At 40.2% G+C, this 23,959-nt stretch overlaps 1 protein-coding gene across 4 annotated transcripts in view; it reads right to left on the bottom strand.

Moving 5' to 3' along the window:
- SUCO (SUN domain containing ossification factor) overlaps positions 1–23,959 on the bottom strand; it is a 38,323-nt gene that overhangs the window by 13,247 nt on the left and 1,117 nt on the right. For 3 of the 4 annotated variants that reach the window (XR_008432329.1, XM_053950353.1, XM_053950352.1), the window contains exons 2-13: positions 13,922–14,030; positions 11,569–11,670; positions 10,172–10,317; positions 6,836–6,976; positions 6,511–6,661; positions 5,442–5,562; positions 5,085–5,209; positions 4,553–4,620; positions 3,749–3,856; positions 2,704–2,809; positions 730–750; positions 443–498 (exon numbers count right to left, since the gene is read on the bottom strand). Coding sequence is in view for 3 of the 4 variants with exons in the window: in XM_053950353.1 (XP_053806328.1) it covers positions 443–498; positions 730–750; positions 2,704–2,809; positions 3,749–3,856; positions 4,553–4,620; positions 5,085–5,209; positions 5,442–5,562; positions 6,511–6,661; positions 6,836–6,976; positions 10,172–10,317; positions 11,569–11,670; positions 13,922–14,030 (1,254 nt within the window). In the remaining variant the exon portion in view is untranslated. The remainder of the gene's footprint in view (positions 1–442; positions 499–729; positions 751–2,703; positions 2,810–3,748; positions 3,857–4,552; positions 4,621–5,084; positions 5,210–5,441; positions 5,563–6,510; positions 6,662–6,835; positions 6,977–10,171; positions 10,318–11,568; positions 11,671–13,921; positions 14,031–23,959) is intronic. The other variant, XM_053950354.1, reaches the window with a different exon arrangement.

A 23,959-nucleotide genomic window follows, 5' to 3' on the forward strand; every position in this document is an offset into this window, starting at 1 on the left:
AAAAATTCACAGGTGTTTCTACTGAGCTATTGCAAGCATTACTGACTGCGTGCACCCGTGGTGCCAAACAACCCAGCAGCTTCCAAAAAGCACTCACCACACCTGCTCTTTTTAGTTCACCACTTGTTCCCTGTTTTGCTTGGTCAGCCTTGAAATGCTCATGTCCTGCTCTAAAGCTGCTCAAGGCTCCTGTTTCCTTGTCCCCTCCCCCCTGCAAATATAAACTATTCCTGACATACTGGAGAAACAAATAAAAAGATTCAAAGCTTCTTTAAACAGACGTGAAAGACACTACAGAGCAGGCAAGTCAGGCAACTACTTCAATTCACAATACTTACAAGTAACTGCAACTGAAAATTGGAATTGTTGCCCAACTATTCTAAAAGCAGACTAATCCTCACTGCAAGGAGGGAGAAAGACTAAGCAAAACACAAAGTATTACCTTATAAGGCTTAAAGGACAAAAATGTTCTGATCCAAAGTGCGATATCAACTCCACCTGAAGAATAAAAGGTACTTAAAGTAAAACTCCAAAGACCCACAGAGCACAAAGTTCACTTAACATAAACATTCAATCTTGAAATTGCAAGTTTTGTTCACTCCAGGGAGTTGCAGATTGCCCACAGCACAAAAGCCCAGATTTATTCTTGCCATGCATTAAAGAGCTGAGCCGCAGCAGAGAACACCCCCAGCCCCATGCATCCATCACTCCACAAGAAGAGTTGCTAACCTTTATGTACTTGATGAACATCTGAAGCGAGAGAGAGGAAAGGAGAAAAAACAAACAAACAAAAAAAAAAAAGTAGATGTCAGTACAAAGGCTGAACACATGCCACAGGCAACTACAGAGTCTTGCTGGGTTTAATTCAGTACTATAAATGCCTAAGAGGACAAGCTGGGAAGGATTAAGTTGTAACACAACTTCATCTGCCTTGGGTAGCAAGATTTCATTTAGCCCTTGTACCTTGCAGATTGAAGGTAACATGCACCAAGTGTTTTATTAAAGCAATTGAAGTTATTCAATTTTTCAGGGCAGCATGACTGCAGACAGAATATTGAAGTGTGTTAAATGCACTGTTTTTTTTCCCTTAAAGAACACAGACTACAGAAAGTGACTCAAAAGGAAAAACAAACCCACGTAGCATGCACTCTATATGCACTGCTGCTGCTTCAACTCACTATAAAATACATCCATTTACAGAAGCACAAATGCAAGAAATAGAGCAGCTGATGACAGACTTGGGAGCTTCAGACATCTGTGTATTTCTACACTTTCTGTGCAACCTTGACTACACACTGGTATTTATTTAATCTGATTTAGTTTGCAAGTATTTATTAAACCACTATGTAGACACTATCACTGCAGGACTGGAATAATCTGCACCTGAGACCAAGACAAATAATGCCACAAAAATCCCACTGTTTTTGATACAAATTCAGTAAGCCACTTCAAAAAATTTAACTTTTGAAAATATTTTGGACTCATTCTGTATACCAGACATACTTAGACCTTGCTTACTTTTTGCACTATGAAGTGAAAACATTATGAGAACAAACCTTTAGAAATTTTACTATGCTGTATTATTCCAAGCAGAGCACTGTATCCACCAAGGGATTAAGTGCTGCAGCATCTACAGGAATTCTGCAACTTCAGTGACAATGGCAGCTACCTTAAGGCATTAATTAATTCAGCCAGAAAACAGAATTAAAAATACATGAAATCTCTGTTCTGTGACTCATGCAGAATTTCTAGGTAAAGAAGTTAGACAATTATCATTCATAGCTACTTTTTCATAAAAGCACAAAGCATAATTAAGGAGCACAAACTAATTATTTTTTTTTTGGCCATACCATAATTGGAAGATAACACATCACTGAAAAGGACCTAAAAGGTCTGTATTTTATTTGAACTTAAAGCTTCACTACAGCCCAATATTTTCACAGAAGCTTTTACCCAAGTTCAAGTACCACATTAATTATTTATGGAGTTTTTTTTTCCCTTTGAGTCTCCTGAGTAAAGATAGCTTAATGCAAACTATTTTGAAGGTGGAGGTATCATGGCAATGCTCCAGTAGCAGTGAGCATAAATAATTTGCCTGAGTCAGAGTTATGGTTGAATAACTGGAAAACTGCACTTGGAGTCTCTTCATGAGAACCAAGATGTAACCACGTAACACTTTCAGATTCACTAAATTGTATAGCCCAGCAGGGTACAAAAATTTCAAGAAATAGGCATATTCTGATCTCTTCTCCAGAGACTGAGTGGGCAGTGTGTGTATATATGCATATATATATCTAAACAGGTAGATACAGATATATGTATATATATGTAAAGCAGGTACAGCCAAGAAACAAAATAGGTCAAAATTCTTCTCATCTTCCATTCAGGGGACAGTTGGTTAAGTCAAATAGAACAGAACTTTGCCTAGATTTTCCTTAATTCAGGTATCAGCTAAGCATGTACTTGGACCCATGGGGCTTCCCAAGATCCTCTCAATTACCAAAGTGAGCAAAGTAATAAGGTCACAACTGTGACAAGGATTTGCTACCCAGACAAGCCCAGCTGGGGCCACTAATTAACCAAGGGCAATTAATCGTACAGCAGGCTTTGATAACACATTTCTTGGGATGCTGTCATACAGAGGATATCCAGCAAACCCTTCCTTCCCTGAGGAGCATGGATGCTTTTGCAGTATTGAGTTACCTTAACATATTTTGCATACATCTGCTCATCCAGAGGAAAGCTCTGGACATTCCTCTCATCTCTGGCATGGAAAGTACCTAATTTAATCCATTTGTTTGTTGGATACCTAGAAAGGAAACAGTGGAGTCAGGTAATGAAATGCAGGAACTCACTGTTTACAGACATTTTACCTGAGTTTCCAGAACAGAAATACATTTTGTTCTTTCTAGCTGCAAGGAGCAGCAATGTTCCCAACCCAAAACCTCAGCATGACGCTCACACAATGGCAGCAATGTGGAAGCCCTTGAAGCACAAAAACCCAGACTTATCCAATCACTGAAATTCAGCCAGTCTAGAGAAGCCCCCCCAGATGAACAGTGAAGAACATTGGCAGGTTGTATTACTGTAAGCAGGCAGAAGAAAACTGAGCAGAGCAGAGCTAGGACTGCACAACAGAACAAGTGTTCAAAGTCTAACCCCACCTTTTTTAGGCATCCAAGAAGAAAAGGAGTTTTCCTGATGCCCTTTGAATGCCTGCTCACTCAGACCAGAATTATCTGCTCACTCCAGAAAGCAGTGGGGGCACAGCACTGCCTAAATCATCCTAAAGCAGCCTAAGCAGCCATCTGGCCAACCTGTAGCACTCTCACCCCCTTCCTATTTCTCAGTGTTTTGCTACTCTTCTTTTCTTTTTGAATACTCTGTGGGGGTTTGGACAGAGTTAAGCATTGAAGGCAGCTCAATCCATGTGAAAATGGTCTGAATGACAAGGGAGGGGAGAGCCCACAAACTCAGTAGCATTTTATTAAGGAATTTTATAACCTGCCACCCACTGCCCAGCTACTGTATAAATTCTGCTCCTCAACAAATTTTTCCTTCTAAATTTTAAGGTGGCAAAGGAAAAAAAAACTGCTAGCAACTACATATACACAAAGAAATACCACATGACTTCATATTACATTACACTTTGCATAATAACAAGCATACAGAGATCATGCTTCATAAAGCCTTGCATCTAATAATTATTTCATTTTTTCATTCAGAAGGATAAGTTTAGGTAACATACCTGTCACTAATTGACACCAGAAAGTCTTTAGGAGTGGAAGAGAATAATTCATGATTTGCAATGTCAAACTGCTTTACTTGCACTGGTTCACAGAGCTCAACAACAAACCTTAAAGACAAAAAGTAAGTATTTTTTAAGAAAAGACTTTTCCTTCTGCAGTTACAATCTTCAGCCCTTCCCCTCATTATCACATCCTCCACTGGCTGTAAGGAAGACACTACAAAAATGCTGTACCATAAGAATCACTAAGTCTAGGTGTTTTTCTGAACATCTACTTTAATAACTCTAGGTAGCACCTGCAGCTACAAGAGCTTCATCCATCTTGTACTCAAAGGTATCAAGTCATAGAACTAAAAACTAAGGACAGCAAACAATTTAAATCACACCTGAAGTACCAATTAATGTATGGTAAATTCTGTTCACCTGTCCTACAATTTTTTGACAGTCAGGGAAAGAAACCAAGAATCTTTATTTGAATGCTCAAGCGCTTTACCTGCCATAAGATGATTGTGCAAAACTTACTATTATTATATTAGTTATTGTTATATTCTTATTATAATTATATTCTTATTATAATTCTGCAAAAAAGTGATATATTAAGATAAATGAAAATATCACCTTAATATTACTTCTCAATACCAGAGCTAGATTTCTATGGAAGACATAATAATCCATCTTGTGCTAATTTCTGTCAGAGTTCCTCACACACCCATTCCAAGGAGCAACACATCAAGGTCAAGTCAGTCCCACAGCAATGGAACACTGTAATCACTCCTGCCACAAATGTGAACCTCAGGAACTTACCAGATTTTAGTACTGCAAGGATTGAGCATATAAAGGTCCATGTTTTCCATCAAAATAGCTGAAGTGCTCTGTAGAAAGGAAAGAATTTGTATTTTAAACTGCATGGTAGATACCAACAGCATCAAGGATTTTTCCCCTCTTTCCAACACTCAGTTTGAAATTAGGTTTGTAGACTAATATCAACAACACTCTGGACAAGACAATTATCCATGACACATAGGCCACACTTTGGGGCAATCATGGATTATTTACTGTGGTGAGTTCTTTAATATAACTCTGTTCAGTTGTTCAGTTTCTGTAGGAAGTAGACTCTGCTCCCATTTTCTGAATTCACTTAAAAAGACATCAAGTTCTATAGCAATCCCTCTTTTAAAAAGCACTAATCACTTTTTATGTCTTATTTTTAGAAATCAAAATCCCAATAAATCCATACACAGAATAACAACTTCACAAACCAGTGCTCAGTTTTAAGTGTCTTTTGTTGCATAACAGTATACTAAAAACTGAAGACTAATAATTAATAAATGCTTACCTTTGCCTCTGGATTTGCTGCCAAAATTTTGGCACCACACTCTACAGAGGCATAGTTATTCCTGTTTTTCTGGACCTTTTTAGTGGAATGCTGCCCACCAACAGCAGAAGGGTGCATTGACTGACCTAGGAACAAGAAAATATTGCTACTATAACAAACCACACAAACAAGCAGTATTTGCACTGTCAGGGCACTTCTGCTCACTGCTCTTATATAATCAAGGCTATTAATTACGCAGTTCTAGCAGAAAAATGAAGTTCCAGGCTGCATTCCAAATGGAGACAGTCCTGCTATTCAGCTCTAGGAAGAGATGACAGTGCTCTGTATTTAGACCAAACTAATGAATCCTGAACTTACTCTTTTCTTTCTCCACTTCCATGACTTTCTTCTTCCATTCATCAAATGTTGGAATATCTCCAGGGTCCTTTGGAGTTATTACTGATGTAGGGTCAATTTCTCCTGTCTTCTTAAAGTCTTTCTGCAAAAGAAAGACCCACTGATTGTGAATATTTTTCAGGACCAACAATGAAAACAAAGATGAACTTGAAAAAACAAAGCATGCTCTGATCAAGTCAAGGGCAGACACATCATTTGCACCCATGTTAACAACTTAGAGCCAGTGTAAGCAAGATTATAAGCCAGAAAAAACATGTGATGATTTTCTCTCAGAATTACAGATTATTTCACTGAAATACTGACAATTTTTGTGGCTAAGCCAATACATTTTAAATAAAATATAAGCCTTCTTTTCCAACACTTGCATTTTCTTCCCAATTTTTGCTTTTCCTCTTCCTAATGAAGAAAGCTTTCCCTGTAGCAAAAATCTTTAAACATCAGTGCTTGTAATGACAGAATTCCAGAGGTTCTCTGGAATTTCTGAACATGTCAAAAACAGCAGAATAATTAAACATTAAAGAAACCATTTTTAAGTATCTCAGAAATAATGTTTTGGACTTGCCTGACAAAGCAAAAACCCTGTCAACTAAACTGTACATTATTCCATTTCAAGTCTTCACTTCTCCTTTGTACAAACATACTCAGCACACCACCAGATGAGTGAACATTTTTTTGGTAGACATTGCAAGTGTAGAGGTTATTTTTTAGACAGTATTTTAGAGGTAGTTGCCAAGTGACAGTTTAAACAGGATCCTAAAACAGCAAGAAATGATACTGCCATGGCCTTAGTCATTCTGATTGTAAAGAGAGTCTTATCAAAAAAACACAAGCTTTAGGAAGCACCTCACAACCAGAGCATGAAAAAAGTCATACAGTTAAGCACAGAAGGCCTGGCCAGCTACATATCCCACTGTAACAAGGGCCAAGTGATACTTCTGGGACAGAATAAAAGCACAGCACATATTTTACCAGTGGTAATAACCAAAGAGAGGGCATTACTCCTGTGTGTACTGAGGGGATACCAACTCACCTCCCTTTTTAAGTTCTCCGAAGCGTTAAGGGCAGATTTTTGCTCATCTGCCCCCTTTTCAGCTGCTGAAACTTTGGACTCAAACTCAGACTTAGTCTTCTTTCCCTTGCCATGTGAAGATGATATGTTCTCTATATGTTGGCCTGCAAGGCTGGAAGTTTAAAGAGTATTAGGATCTGTAACACAGTCAGCCACATGCAATATTACACACACACAAGTACATAGATAAGCAAGCACATGCAAATGTTTGTTGCAAAGCCAGCACAGAAGAGAACAACTCCCTTTGAAGTATTCAGAGTCACACACAACCTGCTTGGATACTCACCTCTCTGGTGGACTGACAAAAGAGGAAGGCTCACTCTGAGGGTCAGCCTCAAGTGTCCCACCAATATCACAGTCAGGTTCTGACTGCTCAGCTTCACTAGAGCTGACTACAGGGATATCAGCACGGGAATTCTCTATTGCACTGAAGGGAAACAAACAACATGCTTTTTTAGCCTTCTGATAATACAAGGAACCCTGACAATCAACCACAAAGATAAGTGAAAGTTTTAATAAAGCAACAGTCTCACAGAAATAATTAAGAAAAGAAGAATGAAGCCTGCGGTACGTGTGGAAGTGCATTCTCAGCCATACCCATGAAAGAACAGTATTTCCTTTTCCAGTCTGTTTGTCCCAGAAAGGAACTCAAAACAGGCTTCTCATCTCCCAGAACTCTCATCTAACATCTTACCAAACACTGCAATGCATAATTCTTCCCAGCATCACTACAAGCTAACAACATCTTCATAGTTACCTGGCTGCCAGCAATTTTCTTTTCCCTTTCAACAAAGGAAGCAAACGCGAGACCGAGTTCCCTCACTAAAAGCTCCTCATGTTCCCAAGTCAAGAGGCAGCAGTCAGAACAGAACTTGGCTAAAACTAGAGGAGAATAGGGGGGAGAAAAGCAGAACCAGCCAGACTTCCTTTCTACTAATGTATTTCTTCTTTTTTGCTGGTGTAATAAAAATCAGGTAAGCCAGCAGACCATTATCCAAGCTCTACCAACAGCCCAAACCAGCTCATCTGCCCACTGCTTCACCTGCTCTCTCCCAGAAAGGCTGAGCACACCTCAGACAAATCCTGAGGCACAAACCCAACAGAAAGCCTCCCCTCTGCTCTTCAGGAATGATGGAATGGGTGGGGAGAAGAAGATGGACAAAGAGTAACTTTCAGGTGCTAACTTCTGACTGTCCTCTCCTCTCCAGCACAGGGATGACTTCCCTGCTGATCCAGCCTACAGCCAGATCTAAGGAGAGCTTTACTCTGCTTTCTGAATTTCCACATAAGCTTTCTTTAATGGAAGCACAAACTAGGTTAATCCAGTATCCTGACAGAGCTGCCAAAACACAAACAGCACGTCAGCAACTTAAAAGGGGATCTTTTTGGTTCCCTGACTGCTACAATTATCAACAGAAGCAGCTGCAACCAATCCAGGGAGACAATTTTAGTACCTTTCATATGATAAATTTCCTGTGGTAAAAAACAAAAAACTCCTAGGTATTCCAAGACTTTTTGCTATGTAGCAAAACCTACCAAACATCATGAATACAAGATTTTATTAGCTATAAACAGAGAGTATTTACCCTGTATGCCCCAAAATGCCTCCATCTGAGATGCACAGTGTTTGGCTGTGCCTGCAACTCTTTACTGACTTAATAAAGCTGACCACTACACAAAACTGAAAAGCTCCACATAGTCTCCATTTCAGTGGGTAGGTGACAATATGAATAATTATCAACTGAATAAAATATGGGATAGTAATGAACTTAAAAATTCCTTGCTCTCAGGGTGTACCTGACTGACCTCAAGTAACTAATTTTGGCAGAAGGTGAGTCTAAAAGCTGTAGTGCTCCCTCTCCTTTGAGTACCTTGATTTGCCTTAATTTTTAAAATGCATTATTAAGCTCACTTTGCACAGCACATTCTTTATTTCCAGACAGAAAGAGCCCAGATTAATTTTCAGTAATTTTTCCTCAGATTAGACTTAGGTAGAAAAGTTACACTCAGTGCTGTTCTAAAAAGGATTCACTACAAAGTAAAACTTGCTTGGGATAAAATTCCTTTCAAAATATTTTGACTAAAAGGTTCTGCTGAAATATTAAATCAGTAACACCTGAGAGAGCTGGACTTTGTTACACTATGAGGAATCGGCATCTAAACCAGCAAAAAGATTAAAAATGTTTGAAGGTAACAAATGCAACTGTGTATTTTTAGAGATCTTGTTTAAGTATGGAGCTGGACCAGAGCCAGTCTGGATATTAATCTGTTAAGAGACCACCTGTGACTACTGAGAGCTGAAGTGCAGTTTGAAATAATGGATAAACATTATTTTCTTGCTACACCAGGTCTGCCCCTTCTTCCTGTAAATGGCACTGGTGTCACAAGACCACTGCCCAGCATGAACTCATCCATCAAGTGCTCCAAACTAAGTTTCTATTTTCATTCATTTCACAGCTCAAGTCGGAGTTCACCACTCCAGTATTCCCCAGCTGTGACAGCCAGACAATTTCCAACAATTACCAGACACCAAGCTGAATGCTTCAAAGAAAGTAACATCCTGTCTCCTTCTAGGACCTGACAACAGTAGAGCTTACAACACATTACACAAATAAATCAGTGGAGTAGTCAAAAAAAGCTATAAAAAGAACAGGCTGAAGACACACTCCAGTTTTGCCTTATAAAAACCACAAATTTTGGAAGGCTTCCAATGAAAGACACTGATGAAGTACCAAAATATGTTTAAGTGTTAGTCCTGGAAGACTAGGCAAGATCAGCCAGCAAACAAAATGTCCATATCTTTTCTAAGAAAAGAAAGAAATTAAATTTGGCAAAGCAGAAAAACTGAAATCTTAAAAAACCCAAAATACCAAAGACAAGTCTACTTCATTTTCAATCTGTTCAATTTTTATCCAACAAAATACTTCATCTTTATCAACCATCAGAACAAGATTACTTCCCTTTTCCCAACCGGACTTTGAGGAAATCCTTGGAAGATGCACACATGAATTTCCATGCTGCAGTTCACATTTGACAACATCCCACAAGAAAAGGGAAACAAAAGGAAGTACAGGGACTCCAGAAAGCTGCCTGCAGCAGAGGCAGCTCTGCAATACACTACTAAGCACTAAACTGCCTTGACTGCATTTATATGAGAATTTGCTATTTTGTCAAAAGTCTCTTATTACCAGAACTTGAGACTCTCTGTTTTTAAGTCCCAAGATAAGATTCTGCAGAGTTCTTCCTTAACTGAAGGCAGAGGCCATTGCTGAAGCAGCCTCAATGCTTGTTGACACACATGTGAAAGCACATTTGTGAAGGGCAGAAATCCTAATGGTAAAGCCCTGAGTGCTTTTATAGTACAGATTATCTAAGCACGTTGGCTTTTTTCAAAGCAGAGGCTTAGAAACTGATCATGGCAATGGTATTCCACCTCATGCAAGTACACAACTGTTCATCCACACACTGAGGAAATGCTGGCACACTCCATGAGCACTGACACCATAAACCAGCAAAACAACTGTGGGGAGCAATCCCATCTCAGCCCTACTACACATCTAAACAAGAGCAGAGTAAGTGATATTCTCTCAAAAACAAAAAGAACAAAACTGCAAGAGCTTACTTGGGCTGTGAGACTGGAGGTATCTCTGAGGTAGGTGAACTGGAAGTGTTTTCAGTGCTTGGGACTATGCTGGAGGAAGCTTCATTTACATCTACTGAAGGTGGACTCACAACTTCAGGCTGGCTTGTTTCACTTATTTCTGTTGTCTGTAAAAACATTCCAGGTGAATATATATTTTTCAACACCTGAGTAAGAAAAGCATTCACACAATAACATCTACTATGGAGTTCTAACAGTTTGGATTTCTGTCAGAAATTAATTTTGTTTCTTCCTAGACCTAGGTGGCATTCTGTGCTGCTCTGGGATAGCTGCAATACTCTTCTGTGCCCTGCAATAATCATGTAAAAATATCAATTGGAGCAGGCCTGTGCAACAGCTTCCTCAATGATGCTTTCCTGAAGAGACTGCCATGAAAAAAGCAGCTTGAATATTGCAGCAACCAAAAGAAAAAGTTCTATTTGCATGTTCCATTACAATAAAATTGACTGTTTTCATCCTAAGTTTTAGAGAAGGTTTTCAATTTCATCACTCCACTGGAGGTCCAAAATCATTCAAAACCTACTCCATGCTGTAAGCGAAAAAAGAGATTTTCCACTTTTGAGCATTTAGTAGTCTTGAGTCATTTAGGTCTTCAGTTGTCATAAGCACACTCAAAATAAGGCTTTGTAAATCTGAAAGAGCATGTAACCACTGAAACAGGTCAGATGAACTCCTGCAGCAAAAGGAAATATTGTACAAAAGCCTCTTGTCAACAACTACGTTACTGCAAGTCACCTCACTAAACATGAAGGGGTCAGGAAGTTTTAACAGATTTAAACACCCAAGCCATGAAATAAATATTCTGAAGTTTGTCCTATGTATCATGTAATCTACAAAACAAAAATATGTAATCAATTAAATAATCTTTAACATTTGGTTTGTAACATTTAACACCGAGCACTGACTTAACAGTATCAATGGCACAGAGCTGAGATACAACCCTTTTCCCATTTTAACTAAGAAAATGAAAGTGATAGAAGCTATGAGGGATCAAAGCTAAAATGGACTGCCATAATCACCAAGCCTGATCTACATAAAAGACCTCAGAGAAAAGAGTTTTTGTTTTATTTATAAATAGACATCCATACCTACAACATCCAATTTTAATTTATCTTGGAAAGTTTTTAGTCAGTACTTCCAAATACTAAATTACTCATTATTTATGTACATGGGAAATGCAAGGTCTGTTAGCTCACACATTCTCTCTTTTACTGGAAACATGAGTCTGACAGCAATCCAGTGTACAGGTGAAATGTGAGAGATGGTTACTATGAACTTTAGATAACCAAAATGAAAGACTGAAATCCAGGAAGCATTTGAAGACTGTATGAAGACAGTGAATGAAACAAAAGCCTTGCCTGGTCAGATTTTGTCAAGTCATTGAGCAGCTCTTCCATAGAGTAACTCTGTGTGCTGGAGTCTGCAGGCTCAGGCTCCAGGCTGGGAGCAGCCTCTTCCCCCTGGGAGATTGAAGGTAAAGCAGTCAGTCTGCAGCCACAGGCCTTCCACACTCAGCCAGAGCAGCTACCTCTGGGACACACTGAACAACAGCACTTCTTTCACCAGCAAAACATCCAGGAACTAAGCTACATTAATCTTCAGAACCATTGCCCACCCATGTTTAAAATCTCAACTGCACAAAGACTACAGCAAGTTAAAACTATTCAGTTAAATCTTCCCTGAAAAGACCATTTTAGCACTGTCTAAAATTATTCCATTTGTTTGCTAAGGAGAGTTCCTCATTCTACTATGATTGCCTATGTCAACAAACCCTCCCCTATCTTCCTGCTGCCCAAAAGAGGGGAAGAAGAAAATTCTAAGCTGACTTGCATCAGACAACCATTAGAAAAATAACACGTGGCACATTTCGGTTGTAGCAGTCTTATCAGCAGAACTACAGCAATTACACAAATCCACCAGAACCTCTTAAAGAAACCGTTTCTTCTACAGCTAAAAATTCACCATCAAGTGCAGTGAATTCACAAAATAAAGAGTATCAACACTTGAGGGGAAAAAGGTTTTAAACCCACCAGACTGAAACTAGCAAGAATTTACACTTGCCCTTCAAACTTTTTAAAGTTATGACTACAAAATACGCAAGCTATTTTCAAGTAATACTTTAAAATACAGCAAGAAATGTGGTAGAAATTTACACCCATTTTGTTTTCTAAGGGCTATCTAAAATCCTGTAGCTAAATACTGCAGGTGCCAGCGTTCAGACCCAAAATGGGCTGCTGTGCTATACAACACTACATGATATTAATTTGAGAGAATTAAGCATCCATTGAAGTGCAGGAGCTACAAATCTGAGCTGACAAACCTTAGAGACAACTGAGTGACATTTTTCCCCAAATACTATTAGCTCACATCCCAGTCCCTAAGATGAAATAGCATCAATGGCTGAAGAGACAACTGATCTAAGGCAAACTGATCAAGGGCTGTAGAACTGCTCCTCTGGAGCAGGACAGCTCCAGCAGCCTAATTAGGAGTAACAGACACTTGTTTAAGATTTCTCATCCACCCAAGAGATTTTCTTTAAAGGGTGAAAACAACAGTCTAACATTAGTTTTCACATCTTTGGGTTTAAGTTCAGAAATCTGCTTACCTATGCATCCACATTAACAGAATGAAAGGAAGAATGTTGCAGAGTAGGAAATCATTTACCAGTGGCTTCCCAGTCTCAAAGCTTACTTAGTCTTTCCAGTATTATTGCATCAGACATTAAATTCAAGCAGAACTTCTTTTTAGGCAGCCAGAAGAACAGGAATGCTATTTGGCTGCACAAGCTCTCAAAAAATAGAGCTACTCTAGTTGGTGCAATGCTTAAGAAACCTACACTATTTAAAGGGATTTTTTATGGCAGCTCTCCACTTGAGCCAGCTAGAATGCTTCACACACATTCTCCAAGTTTATTGTGGCATATAAAAGCTTTTTTGGAATGAGAACTGTGATTAACAGTACTACAGATTGCTGGAGGAAATAGGAAAACCAACATATCAATACTACCCATATTTAGAATAGGACTGATTCTGTACCTGGGTAAATAAATAAATGAATGAAATTACCATGATTTTCTGACTCAACAGCTTGGGAACTCACTATGCAATGCAAGATGCAGAAACTTGCCATGACTTAATCAGGGTGGGACAATTACACTCAATTAACCTAAAGTGCTGAGTAAAGTAAAAATGAAAGAGACCACAGTTTATTCATTATACCTTTCAGAAACACATTTTGGCCTTCGTAATTTTTATTGAAAAGAAGGAATGCAAAGTGATAAATACTGACTTGAACCAATTAATCTTAAATCTTCTCTTTAGGGTAAAGATCATCTGTACACAGTTTTTAATACAGCACAGGTGGAAGTGGCATAATGGGGCCCAGACTTAACCAGCCCATCACCTCCTATTGTGGCTTCCTCTGATGCCCATTTCTAACATCTGACTCCCAAATTGGAAAAAAAAAAAAAAAAAACCCAAAAAAAAAATCAAATCAGAAGCTTTACTATTCATTCCTTCTCTTGCCCCAAACTACCCACCGGAATTGTTGCACGACTGCAAGAAATGAAGGAGAATAAAAACTTGGGAAGATATCATGGCTCAAAGAACGGAGTACATGAAACATTCTGGCCAAGAAGATCCTATGAAGAATCTTATTTTACCATTTAGTATTTAGTCAGAGTGAGTAATTAGCATGATGTATCCAGCATACCTTTTCCTGGACATTTTCATCCTCACTGCCCAGGACACAAGCATCACCTGAAGCATACTGCACCGCCGACGAGAGAGTGTCTTTACAAAAGACATTCCAAACAGGAAGCCTATAAAACAAAGTCAAAAAGCTTTATTTAAAATGAAATTTTAGAACTCCCTCAGCACTTTCTCCCTCAATCTTCTTCAGCTGTTCCCATGAGGCATCTAAAAAATACATGTACAGTTCATGGATACTCATTCAAAAAACTCATTTGAGGATTCACCAGAAGAAGTTAGCAACAGAAAACACCACAAATTTACTACTTCCAAAAGAAAAAAAGTATCACCGAACCAGATCCTGGAGTGTCACCACATCAAAAAGTGAAAGCTGATACAAATCAGCTAAGTTACAGCAAGTTAGGAACATCTTGAATCAACATCTTTTTTCACAAAGCAATGAGATATTTTTAGCAATCATTATTACTAAGCAAAAACTTAAGTCACAGAATAAAAAGCAAAATATCCTTAATCCCCTGTACAGAGCCTACCTGAGAAGGTTTTGTATAGTCAGTATCACCAAGCACATTTAAGAAAATTAGTGAAAATGAGTACACTAAAAAAAGCCCCAGGCAAAACCTCCCATGAGATTTGTTTTGTACTTTTTTCCAACAGCTTTAGTTGTCAGCAGAAATGGATTTATTTCTGCAGAAAAGCCTCTACAAACACTTGTACTAGAAGGCATCTTTTCTTTCTTATCATACATGGTCCCTTCACATCCTAGGGAGCATCTACAGTGAACCATCAGGCTTGGAGGCCCAAAGGTTTTCATGCTGATTTCAACCAAGGCCAGCAGAACATGAACCAGCTAGCCACCACTCCAAACACAAACATTTTCCCTTCAGGAAATGCTGTTTACATAACAATCAGGCGATTGGAATGACCTCCCATGAACAAACACAAACATCACCCTGCACCCTGAAAACAAGAGCCACCATCTCCTCAGAGGAGAGACAGGTCTATGGCACAGAAAAATCTGCATAAGCAACCTTCTGACAATAGTTCTGAGAAATGAAACAGCCTTAACATTAATCATAACAGTAAGATTAGTAGCAGGTCATTATTCACTTACACAACTGGGATCACTATGCTTGGAATTTGAATTACCAGCTGTCTTCAAACTTGAATATCAACTTTACTGGGAAGTCTATGCAGTGTAGACTCCTCCACTAAGAGGGAACCCATGAAACAAAAGACCACAGACAAGTACTAAAATTTTAAGTTTCATGTGTATATATGTATTTTCAGTGGCTCTCTCCACAGAAGAGACAGTGGACAAGGAACTTGAGGGATTTGACATATTACTATGGAGATGAGCAAGTAAGGTGCTCCACCTCTGTCTCAGCCCCAAAGCACCTCAATAATTTCTCTTCTTTTTGAGGTAGCATCTTTCCTCTGTACTAAATGAAAGCCTTGAAGTCAGGCAGAAGCAGCTGCAGTTAGTGGAAAATAAAGAACTGAATGTAAGGTATGAAAATAGTAATAGCCACATATTGTAGCAGCTACAAAGTCTCACATCTCAGTTAAAAATTAGGCATAAGCTTCTCACACATCTTAAATTCCCATCCCATCATGTAGTTACCTGTTTGTATTGAGTTTTCCATCAAACCTCTGTCCTACCCTATGCACAGGAGGCTCATTTCAGAGCATGAATGAAATGTTACCAGGTTTCTATGGCCTTATTACCTAGCTTTCACTTGGAAAAATTAGTTATGCAAATACTTTGAGTCATTTATATGTCTGAAAAGGGGTTCCAATCATTTCATGGTGAAATTCTCATGCTCTTAACTCCAGTACCTCTATTTTGAGATATAAGGACTCCCTGGTTCTTCATAAAAATACACCAGAAACATCAAATATTATAGAACATCATCCCACTCCTTCATTACACAGGCACAGGCATTTGTTTCCCATTTCACTTCCACTCCGGGGGGCACCTCGGGTGAGCTGCACAGAACAGCACTAACTCCTTGGGGGCAGAAAAGGAAAGATTTCAAAGGCTGTGAAATGGCATTTTAAAACACAAGGTCTACCCTCACAAATGCATGAGAAACTGCTTTAGCACTAAAAGTACAGAAGGCATATATTTCTTGCTTTAATCTATTGAGAGATTTCATGCAAGAAATCAGGCTTTATCAGGTCACAAACACAGATTTTAGAAGAATGCAAATTGACAGCTCAGATTTAAGCTACTCTGACATGATCTGTGTCCAATGTCTTACTTACTTATTTTCCAAAATTCTCCTTGGTCTACTCCCCAACTCCAGCATGATGCCTCAAGTCTCCCAAAAGCCCTCCAAGCTAGGGAGGGGACTGAGAACTCATTTTGTGTGTGTGCATGCACCCACAGGAAAACCTGATCCCTCATGCAGCAGAGCATGCTGCTCACAGGATGCATCACTCAGCTACTGCCAGGGAACTCTGACAGACTCTCAGAGCACAGACCCATGTGAGACCAGACAGTCTGGGAGAAGTTAATAACCTTATCAAGACCACCAGCAGTAGTTTTTTTTCTTCTGACTTCTAACATTTTGCATATTAATTCAACAGGCTTCTTTAGCTGAAAGGATAGAGCTCACAATAAAAATAAATTGCCAAATGGCACAGCACCTCTGTTAACCATTAAAAAAACCCAACAATGATGAGAAACCACGCGTTAATTTACAGAGAGCAAAATTCCCCTTGAGTTCAACTGACTTGCAGCGTACACCCGGTGGAAGCACAGCAGTTTCTGCACATACTAACCTATCTTTCCCTGCCTTGTGACCCACGAGTGGGATTTGAATGCTGACTCAGAACCAAGCAGACCTAATGCCCAAATGAGATCAGTCCCCAGAGACGCTGTCTCAGGTACGAGGTAGATCTTCAAATGAAGAGATTGTTCCAAACACATAACCCACAGCTGCTGACTTACGTGGGTACTGAAGTTTTCAAATGTTCCATTTTTGTAAGCATGACTCAAAACACCACCTGCTATTAAATCTCATCAAGAACAAAGGAACTTAAGCATGACTCTTTGTCCTATCATTAAAGCAGTTTAAAAGCTATTTTCTCTAATAACACCATGAACTTTCCAGCTTAATGTGCACAAACCCAAAAGCAAAGGCTACAAGCTCAGACAAAGCAGCAGGGGTGGGTGGGGGAATCTTTACTTTTCTCAGGGCAGGCTCATACTGTGGTTGCCCACTGAAGCAGAAATGCTGCTCACCCCTATCTGGATGGTTCACTACACTCACTGCTACACAAATTGGCCACGGTCTGCTGATGAACGTTCTGCTTTTGAAAAGGAACGCTGAAATTCAAAAGTGCAGGTGGTTTTGACATTGCAGTGTAGGTTTCATGTGAAAGACCATCCACTTCTGATCTGGCTGAAACACTTCAAGTAATTGTGAAGAAGGCTGCAGAGACTATCAGAGATAGTGAAGCTACAGATAACTGTTCTGACAGGCATAAAACTCAATTAGAAAACAAACAACTGGTAAGAAAAATTAATCATACAACTTACAGCTAAAAAAAATCCAAAATATGAAGGTAAGAGGAGTTTTTCCACAATTTGATCAGAGAGAAACAGCTTAGACTTTCCTTTCCAAACACTTCATACTACACTGACACATAGCTTCAGTTCAAACATATCTGTCCTCAAAATGATTAATTTCATAAATTCTCCCAAAACAAGACCTATTTCTGGACACTGGAGAATGAAGCAGTTCAGAACAGTTTACATTTGGCACCTGCAAGACAAAGGAATTTGAAGTAAAGGGAAACTAAAAGGAATTTATCACCAGTGCACTGACCCCCAGCCCTCCCCCCAGGGAGGGTAACCACTGACACATCCCAGAGGGCTGCGTTACCAACAGCTGCAGATGTACCAGCGCCCAACAGCTCCGAGGGAGAATGAAGATGTCACTGTCCCAGCCAGGTGGCAATTCCCTGCTCAAAACACTCACAGATCACTTCAGATAGGCCTGTGCAAGAGGAGGGGCTTGGGCCAGCAGAGCAGGCCTGTGAGTGGGGAAGAGGCACCTTCTTCATTATAGACTGACTTGAGATTAACGAGCTTGAACGATAAAAGCTGTGGAAGGGCAAGGAAAGCAGCAAAACACCTTTTGCTGTGAACAAGTCCTACAGGTCTGTGACTGCTTTCACCAGCTAAGTGACAAAGAGAAAAAAGGCTCTGCAGGAATGAGGAGCTCAGCAGATCCACAACCAAACTCTCCAGTCAGCAGCAATCTGCCTCACAGCCACTGGCAACACAGGAAAAACAGCAAAGGCAAGGAATCCTCCCCTCTCCCCAGCAACTTCATGGAATCAATCTTCCTCTCCCAACAGTTCAGCCAGGGGGACTTGTATTTAAAAGAGCCTGCAGAACAAAATAAATGTCATGGAAAATGAAGACCAGGACATTATTTCAACCAGCCACAGGAGGAAAGCCACTTGCAAGACACTGAACTGCTGCAGCACAAACTCCCGAGACAGAACATTCATTTCTGCATGTGAAGTGGAAATGCATCTTGATAAGTGCAAAGAAGAACCATTAATCTTCTTCAAAACAAGTAAGAAAACCCCAACAAAACAAAGGAAAAAACACCCTTCATTTAGAAGCCATTTATTATCACAGAAGAGCAGCATGCATTACTAAGATAATGTTGAAAGTTATGATAGACCTTTAAGGGAGGAAAAAAACGAAAGCTAAAACTACAGATCTAGACTAAGCATCACTGGTATCACCTCATTTCCTACCACTAAAAAAAACCCAAGCCCAAAACAGCTGAAATTGGAGCTTTTTTTGCAAATCCTTTACCAATCTGTGGTATTTTGCCATTAAGTTTTTAATAGCTTGCCCACACTTTGCAAAGCATGTGCTCTCCAAACAGTTATTTCGCTTATTCAGAGGAGCTAAACACAAAGATACTTCTGACCATACTGAATTTCAGAGCTGCATACAATGGGATTCCAACCTCTGGTTTAAAATAGGGCTTTCAGCATTTTAAATACCATTAACATGCAAAGCTTGCAAAAGGAGGTTCCAGGAGCACCAGATACTTTATCAGATCGAACTGATTTACTGCATCCCCCCTTCAGGCACACAGGGATTTGCACCCTCTGCTCTGCTCTGGACATTGTGGAGACATTCCAGTAAGTCCTGAGGGGGGGGGAAGAGAGTCAGCTCTGATCCAAGGAATGCTCAGCTATCCAACCCAAGAAGACACAGGGGAACACAGTATTTGCTCGACTGTCCACTGTTGTCCCAAGTTAAACAACAGAAACCAACTTCATTCCTTGCTTGCAGTGCTCCCAGGGTAACTCCCATTCTCTCCTGGAAAAGGTTACTGAGATAACAGCACCTTCACAGGACTCTGTGACCGTAACAGACAACAACCTACATTAAATGCAGGTTCCAATATAACACTGAAACAAACAAAAACCTCCTTCTCAAAAGGAGCATCCAGGTGCCCTACTTCAGGCACTTAAAGCAGGGCAGAAGTCACAACCCCCTCTGCAAGCACCCAAAGGAACAGGCAGTTCCTGGTGTTCCTTGGAAACAGACTTCTGCAATACTGAAGGAAGATTGCAGTGTATCAGAAGCTCCCTGCATTCTCAAACTAGTTATTTTCTCTGATGCAAGCGTCTGGGGAAGAGCACCCATTCCAGAAAACAAACAAACAAAAAAACAACCAAAAAAACACACTATAAAATCTGATAGGAACCACAAAGACTACAGGAGAACAGAACAGCCATGCACTGTGAGTGAACTTTAAGGCTTTCAGAGTCTGTAGAAATGTCTGACTTGCACACTTTTCAAGACCTCCCTCATGGCTTAAATTCATAAGTTTGTCCACACAGGCACAGCAGCAGCAGTGTCAGAAGCAGCAGCTGCTCTGCCCCAACTCATGCTAAAAACCCACCCTTAGTGCAACACAGCTCAGCAGAGTGCCAGGAGGGGGATGTTCCTGGAAGTGTAGCAATTTCAGCCTAGATCACTGTAAAGCTGCTATCACCTGACTCCCAGACATGTATGATGTATTTTTAATGGGTTTCTTATCTGTAAGAGATTTCAGCGTTATCTTGATTGCCATTTCTAAACCTAGCCAAACCAAGTCATTGCCATTCCTTTGTGCACCTGAACTGATTTTTGAACTGTTGGAACCTTTTACTAATATTCCAATCCAGTTTGTCATTCACATCAATATTTTCTCTCACCCAAGCTGTGGGACAAGTCTGTCTGTTATACCAGCTCGGTATTTCCAGCAATAATTAAGGAAGTTCTTAGATTTACAGTTCTAGGTTAATCTGTTCTTGGCTAAAACTTTTTATGCACATCCTCTCCAGGCTGCAGCACCTCCAGAGGGAACTTTAAAAGACACTGCATGCCCTCCCCTTAAAAGCGGCACAGAACTTCCCAAAAGCTGGATCAGTAATGAAAACTAAAGACAAGAAAAAAAACGACTCTGTACAAGACTCACAGTAAGAACATCAAAGTGAAAAACAACCAACAGCAGGCTAGAGAAAGACATTTCAGAAAGAGTTCAAATTAAGTCCTCAAGGGAGGCACATTTCGCTGCAACAGGCAAGGTCTACACCAACACAGACACCTCGTGATGGGGTAGAGGCCACTTCAGTACACCATTTGCATAACAAACAAACTAACTTGAAGTTTCTAGGACATATCTTTTAGAAGATACTGCATGAAAGCAGCTCACTGATTTTCAAATCATTTTAAAAGGTAAAATATTCAATAATTGATTGAGCCAAGCACTTGTTTTGCATAAGACACCAGGGCCCCTGCTTGCACGTACCACCTTCAGCGTGAGCAGGCTGTAAGCTGGGCAGATTCGATTCTCATTTTCAGGAGTCCAAGAGTTCCAGTGCAGCTTTCCTCCCAACCTTAACCACAGGGCAAAGACCCTTCCAAACAGGATACTCCATACCTAGGAACATACTTTCCATTCTGAAATCAGATGCCTAGAACAACAGTTCTGACTATACCAGTGCTCAAATAATTTCATTTCTTCCTCCTATAAAATGCACGTGCACAGTGTTTATTACAGTATCAGCCTTCTGAAGAGATTTAAGTACTCAAGAGGAGAATCAGCAGAAAAAAGTCTGAGCCCCACTACAGGCCACTTACTCTTGTAGTCCTATCCAGATCATGAGGGCACCCATGAAAAAAAAAAAAAAAAAAAAGAGGATTTCAGTGGTAAGAGGCACATTAATGAGGCACACTGGAACACAGACCTCTCACTCCCCAGCTCTACCACTCACACCTTTGTGCAATTAACAGAGGCGAGCTCGAGGCTTGAGCCACAAGCCAATAATGAGACAAATAAAGGTTCAACCAGCAGAAGCTCCACCGTGTGCTCCCTAGTGTAGGTTTCACAGCTCTCACCTGAGCAGCAGCAGCACACAATGGAGCCGGTGGTGTTACCACAGTGCCAGTCCAGCTCTGGGGCTTTCAGAGCTCCTCACAGCCTCCTTTCAACAAGCACACCTTCCAAACCAGACAGGAAATTCAAACCCAAACTGGAAGTATCTTCTCTCATTAAAATCCACACATTAATAGGTGTGACTAAAAACCAGTATCCCTTTCCACTGTACTTGGTAACCCAGGCTTCATTCCTGGCTGTGCCACTGACCCAATCCGACCTTTACAATTTCCAGGGTACGCTCTCATGGCGGATTTCAGTCAGAGCTCCTAGGCCAGGGGTTTGCTATCAGAACCAGCACATCTTGCTGCTAAATCACTTTGACACAAGGCATTTCCTGATGCAGGGTACTCACAGAGTAACAACTGAAGGATCCTGAAGTGTACATGCACTGATCCCCATCCTCCTTTTACTCACAGCTGTAAAGCCAAGTAGCAGAGTTAATAAAAGCTAAGTAGGTCAGGATATGGCAATGAACTTTCTGGGATAGAAAGACAAATTACTGGGATGCACAATTTCTTTATAAAACTCCCAGTTAACACTTATTAAGTGCAGCTTATGGCAGGCAAAAGCTGATGTCAGAATAATTTACACAGGTCACTCTTCAAACAGCCATCACAGCCGGTCTCACTTCAGACAGTCCTGGTACCCTACAAGCTTCTAAACCTACTCCACTTACACAGCTCTGGATAGTGGCAAACTACAAAGCACTGCAAGTTTTAAATGTGTTTTTTATATTATGATCATGCACACAAAGGGATTAACTGGAGCATTAAGGAGGTCTCTGAATTCAGGACAAGAGCAGTCACTTGTCACGCACAGTGGAAGCCCCAAACTGCACACACAGATGCCTATTATTTTTGGAGCACTACATTCCTGAGCCATACCTCCAGCAGAAGTATTTCCCCAAAGCCATCCTGCTCTTTTGGAACTTGGAACAATCCTGTTGGCTCGGGGCTGTCAGAGCTGTGGCTGGCCCAGCTTCAGAAAGCCCCAAGTACTGACAACTGACCCAAAGAGCATCACATCCCCTTCACTCAAAAGGCACTGGCTAACAAACCCCTACTCACTCTTCTGCTTTTTTTGTGCATCTCCTAAAACGCTGCCACGTTTTCAATGCCCAGGATGACATCTTCCAGTTCAAGTGTCAAATAAATTATTTTCCCCCCATCTGATCTTTACTGGTCAGTACTTCCCCACTGAACCAACTTTCTTAGGTGAGCTTGAAAATGCATCATGAGAGATTTTGAAAATTCCTATTTTAAGCTTAGTTTCAAGGAAAGAAGCAACAGCTACTCAGAAAGAAAACAAAGCCCAGGTTAAAAAAAATAAAAAAAAGGGCAAGAAGTCCAAACAACTTCGAGTGTTCTTGGAGTACTTGTTTTGTCTCATGGGTTTTTCCCTGACTTTTGGGGCTCCATTTGATCATCTGCTGACCACCAGTTACACCTGTAAGGAGAAATTTCTCTCCTACTAGCACGAAGTCCTTTGAAAATTACATCTCAAAACCACTAAATTTAAAAAGCCAACGTTTATAACACAAATCCTTCCATTTGCTATTTGAAATTTCTTAATTGCTGAAGTGAACAAAGGCGCTGATTTTCTTTACAGTAAAAAGTTAAATAAATAACAACTTATCAGCTTCTATAGTGCACGAACTATGCACAAACCAACTTCAAGACTTCCTAATTACAACTCTGACATGACTACTGAAATTAATGCAGGTCCCAACACCATCCTGCAGACAGGATTTCAAACTCTCCAATGTGAATTCATGCTTGTACAGCAGACTAGGAAACTGGAGTTGCATCCCTCAACATTTAAATTAATCCACTGGCTCCTAACCAATAGCAGCCAGTGAGCAGGCTGCTTTTTTAAACTCTAAAAAAGAGTTTTGCACTGGGGCACTCCAATGCAAGCTCTGAGATCAGTTAAGACACTGCCTGAAAGAGCAGTTCCCTTTTGAAGGGAAACAGAAGAGCAGCTCCATTTTCCTCCTAACCACACCAAAGAAGAACACAGAAGTTGTCAGAGATTTAAGGAACAAATACGTTACTCCAACAAGACAGCGGAACTTGACATTCCTTCATTAATGTGGAACTATCCTGAAAAAAGCCTGAACTTTTTCACAAAATCAAGTCCTGGTGAAACAGCAGACTAAGAACACAGCAACAAAAAAAAAAATCAACCTGATAAAAACCCTTCCACTAACAAATTACCTGGAGGCAGGAACAGATTGTCAGCCCTCAAGGCACTCTAACCAAGAAACAAAAACTGCTTTCTGAATAGGAATCTTAGCTATACAACTAAAACCTGCTGCCAGAACTCCACTGTCCAAGGAGCAAAAGCAAAGCAAAGCTGTCTGGAGACAGTTCACAAGGCTCAGAGTTCACCTGATCAAACCCATGTGGCCAAGAGGTTTTTTTTTTTGTTTTAAATTTTGCTAAGTGTAAACACAGCAACCGAGTTCTGAAGCACTTTTTAGATGTGCTTTTGTCTCCAAACCCCAAAATGTGATGACACGAACCAAAGCTGCTTCAGGACCGTCCAAACACAAGCATCAGCAGCAGATTTGC

This window comes from Vidua chalybeata, chromosome 9 (assembly GCF_026979565.1).
Source record: "Vidua chalybeata isolate OUT-0048 chromosome 9, bVidCha1 merged haplotype, whole genome shotgun sequence".
Classification (NCBI taxonomy): domain Eukaryota; kingdom Metazoa; phylum Chordata; class Aves; order Passeriformes; family Viduidae; genus Vidua; species Vidua chalybeata.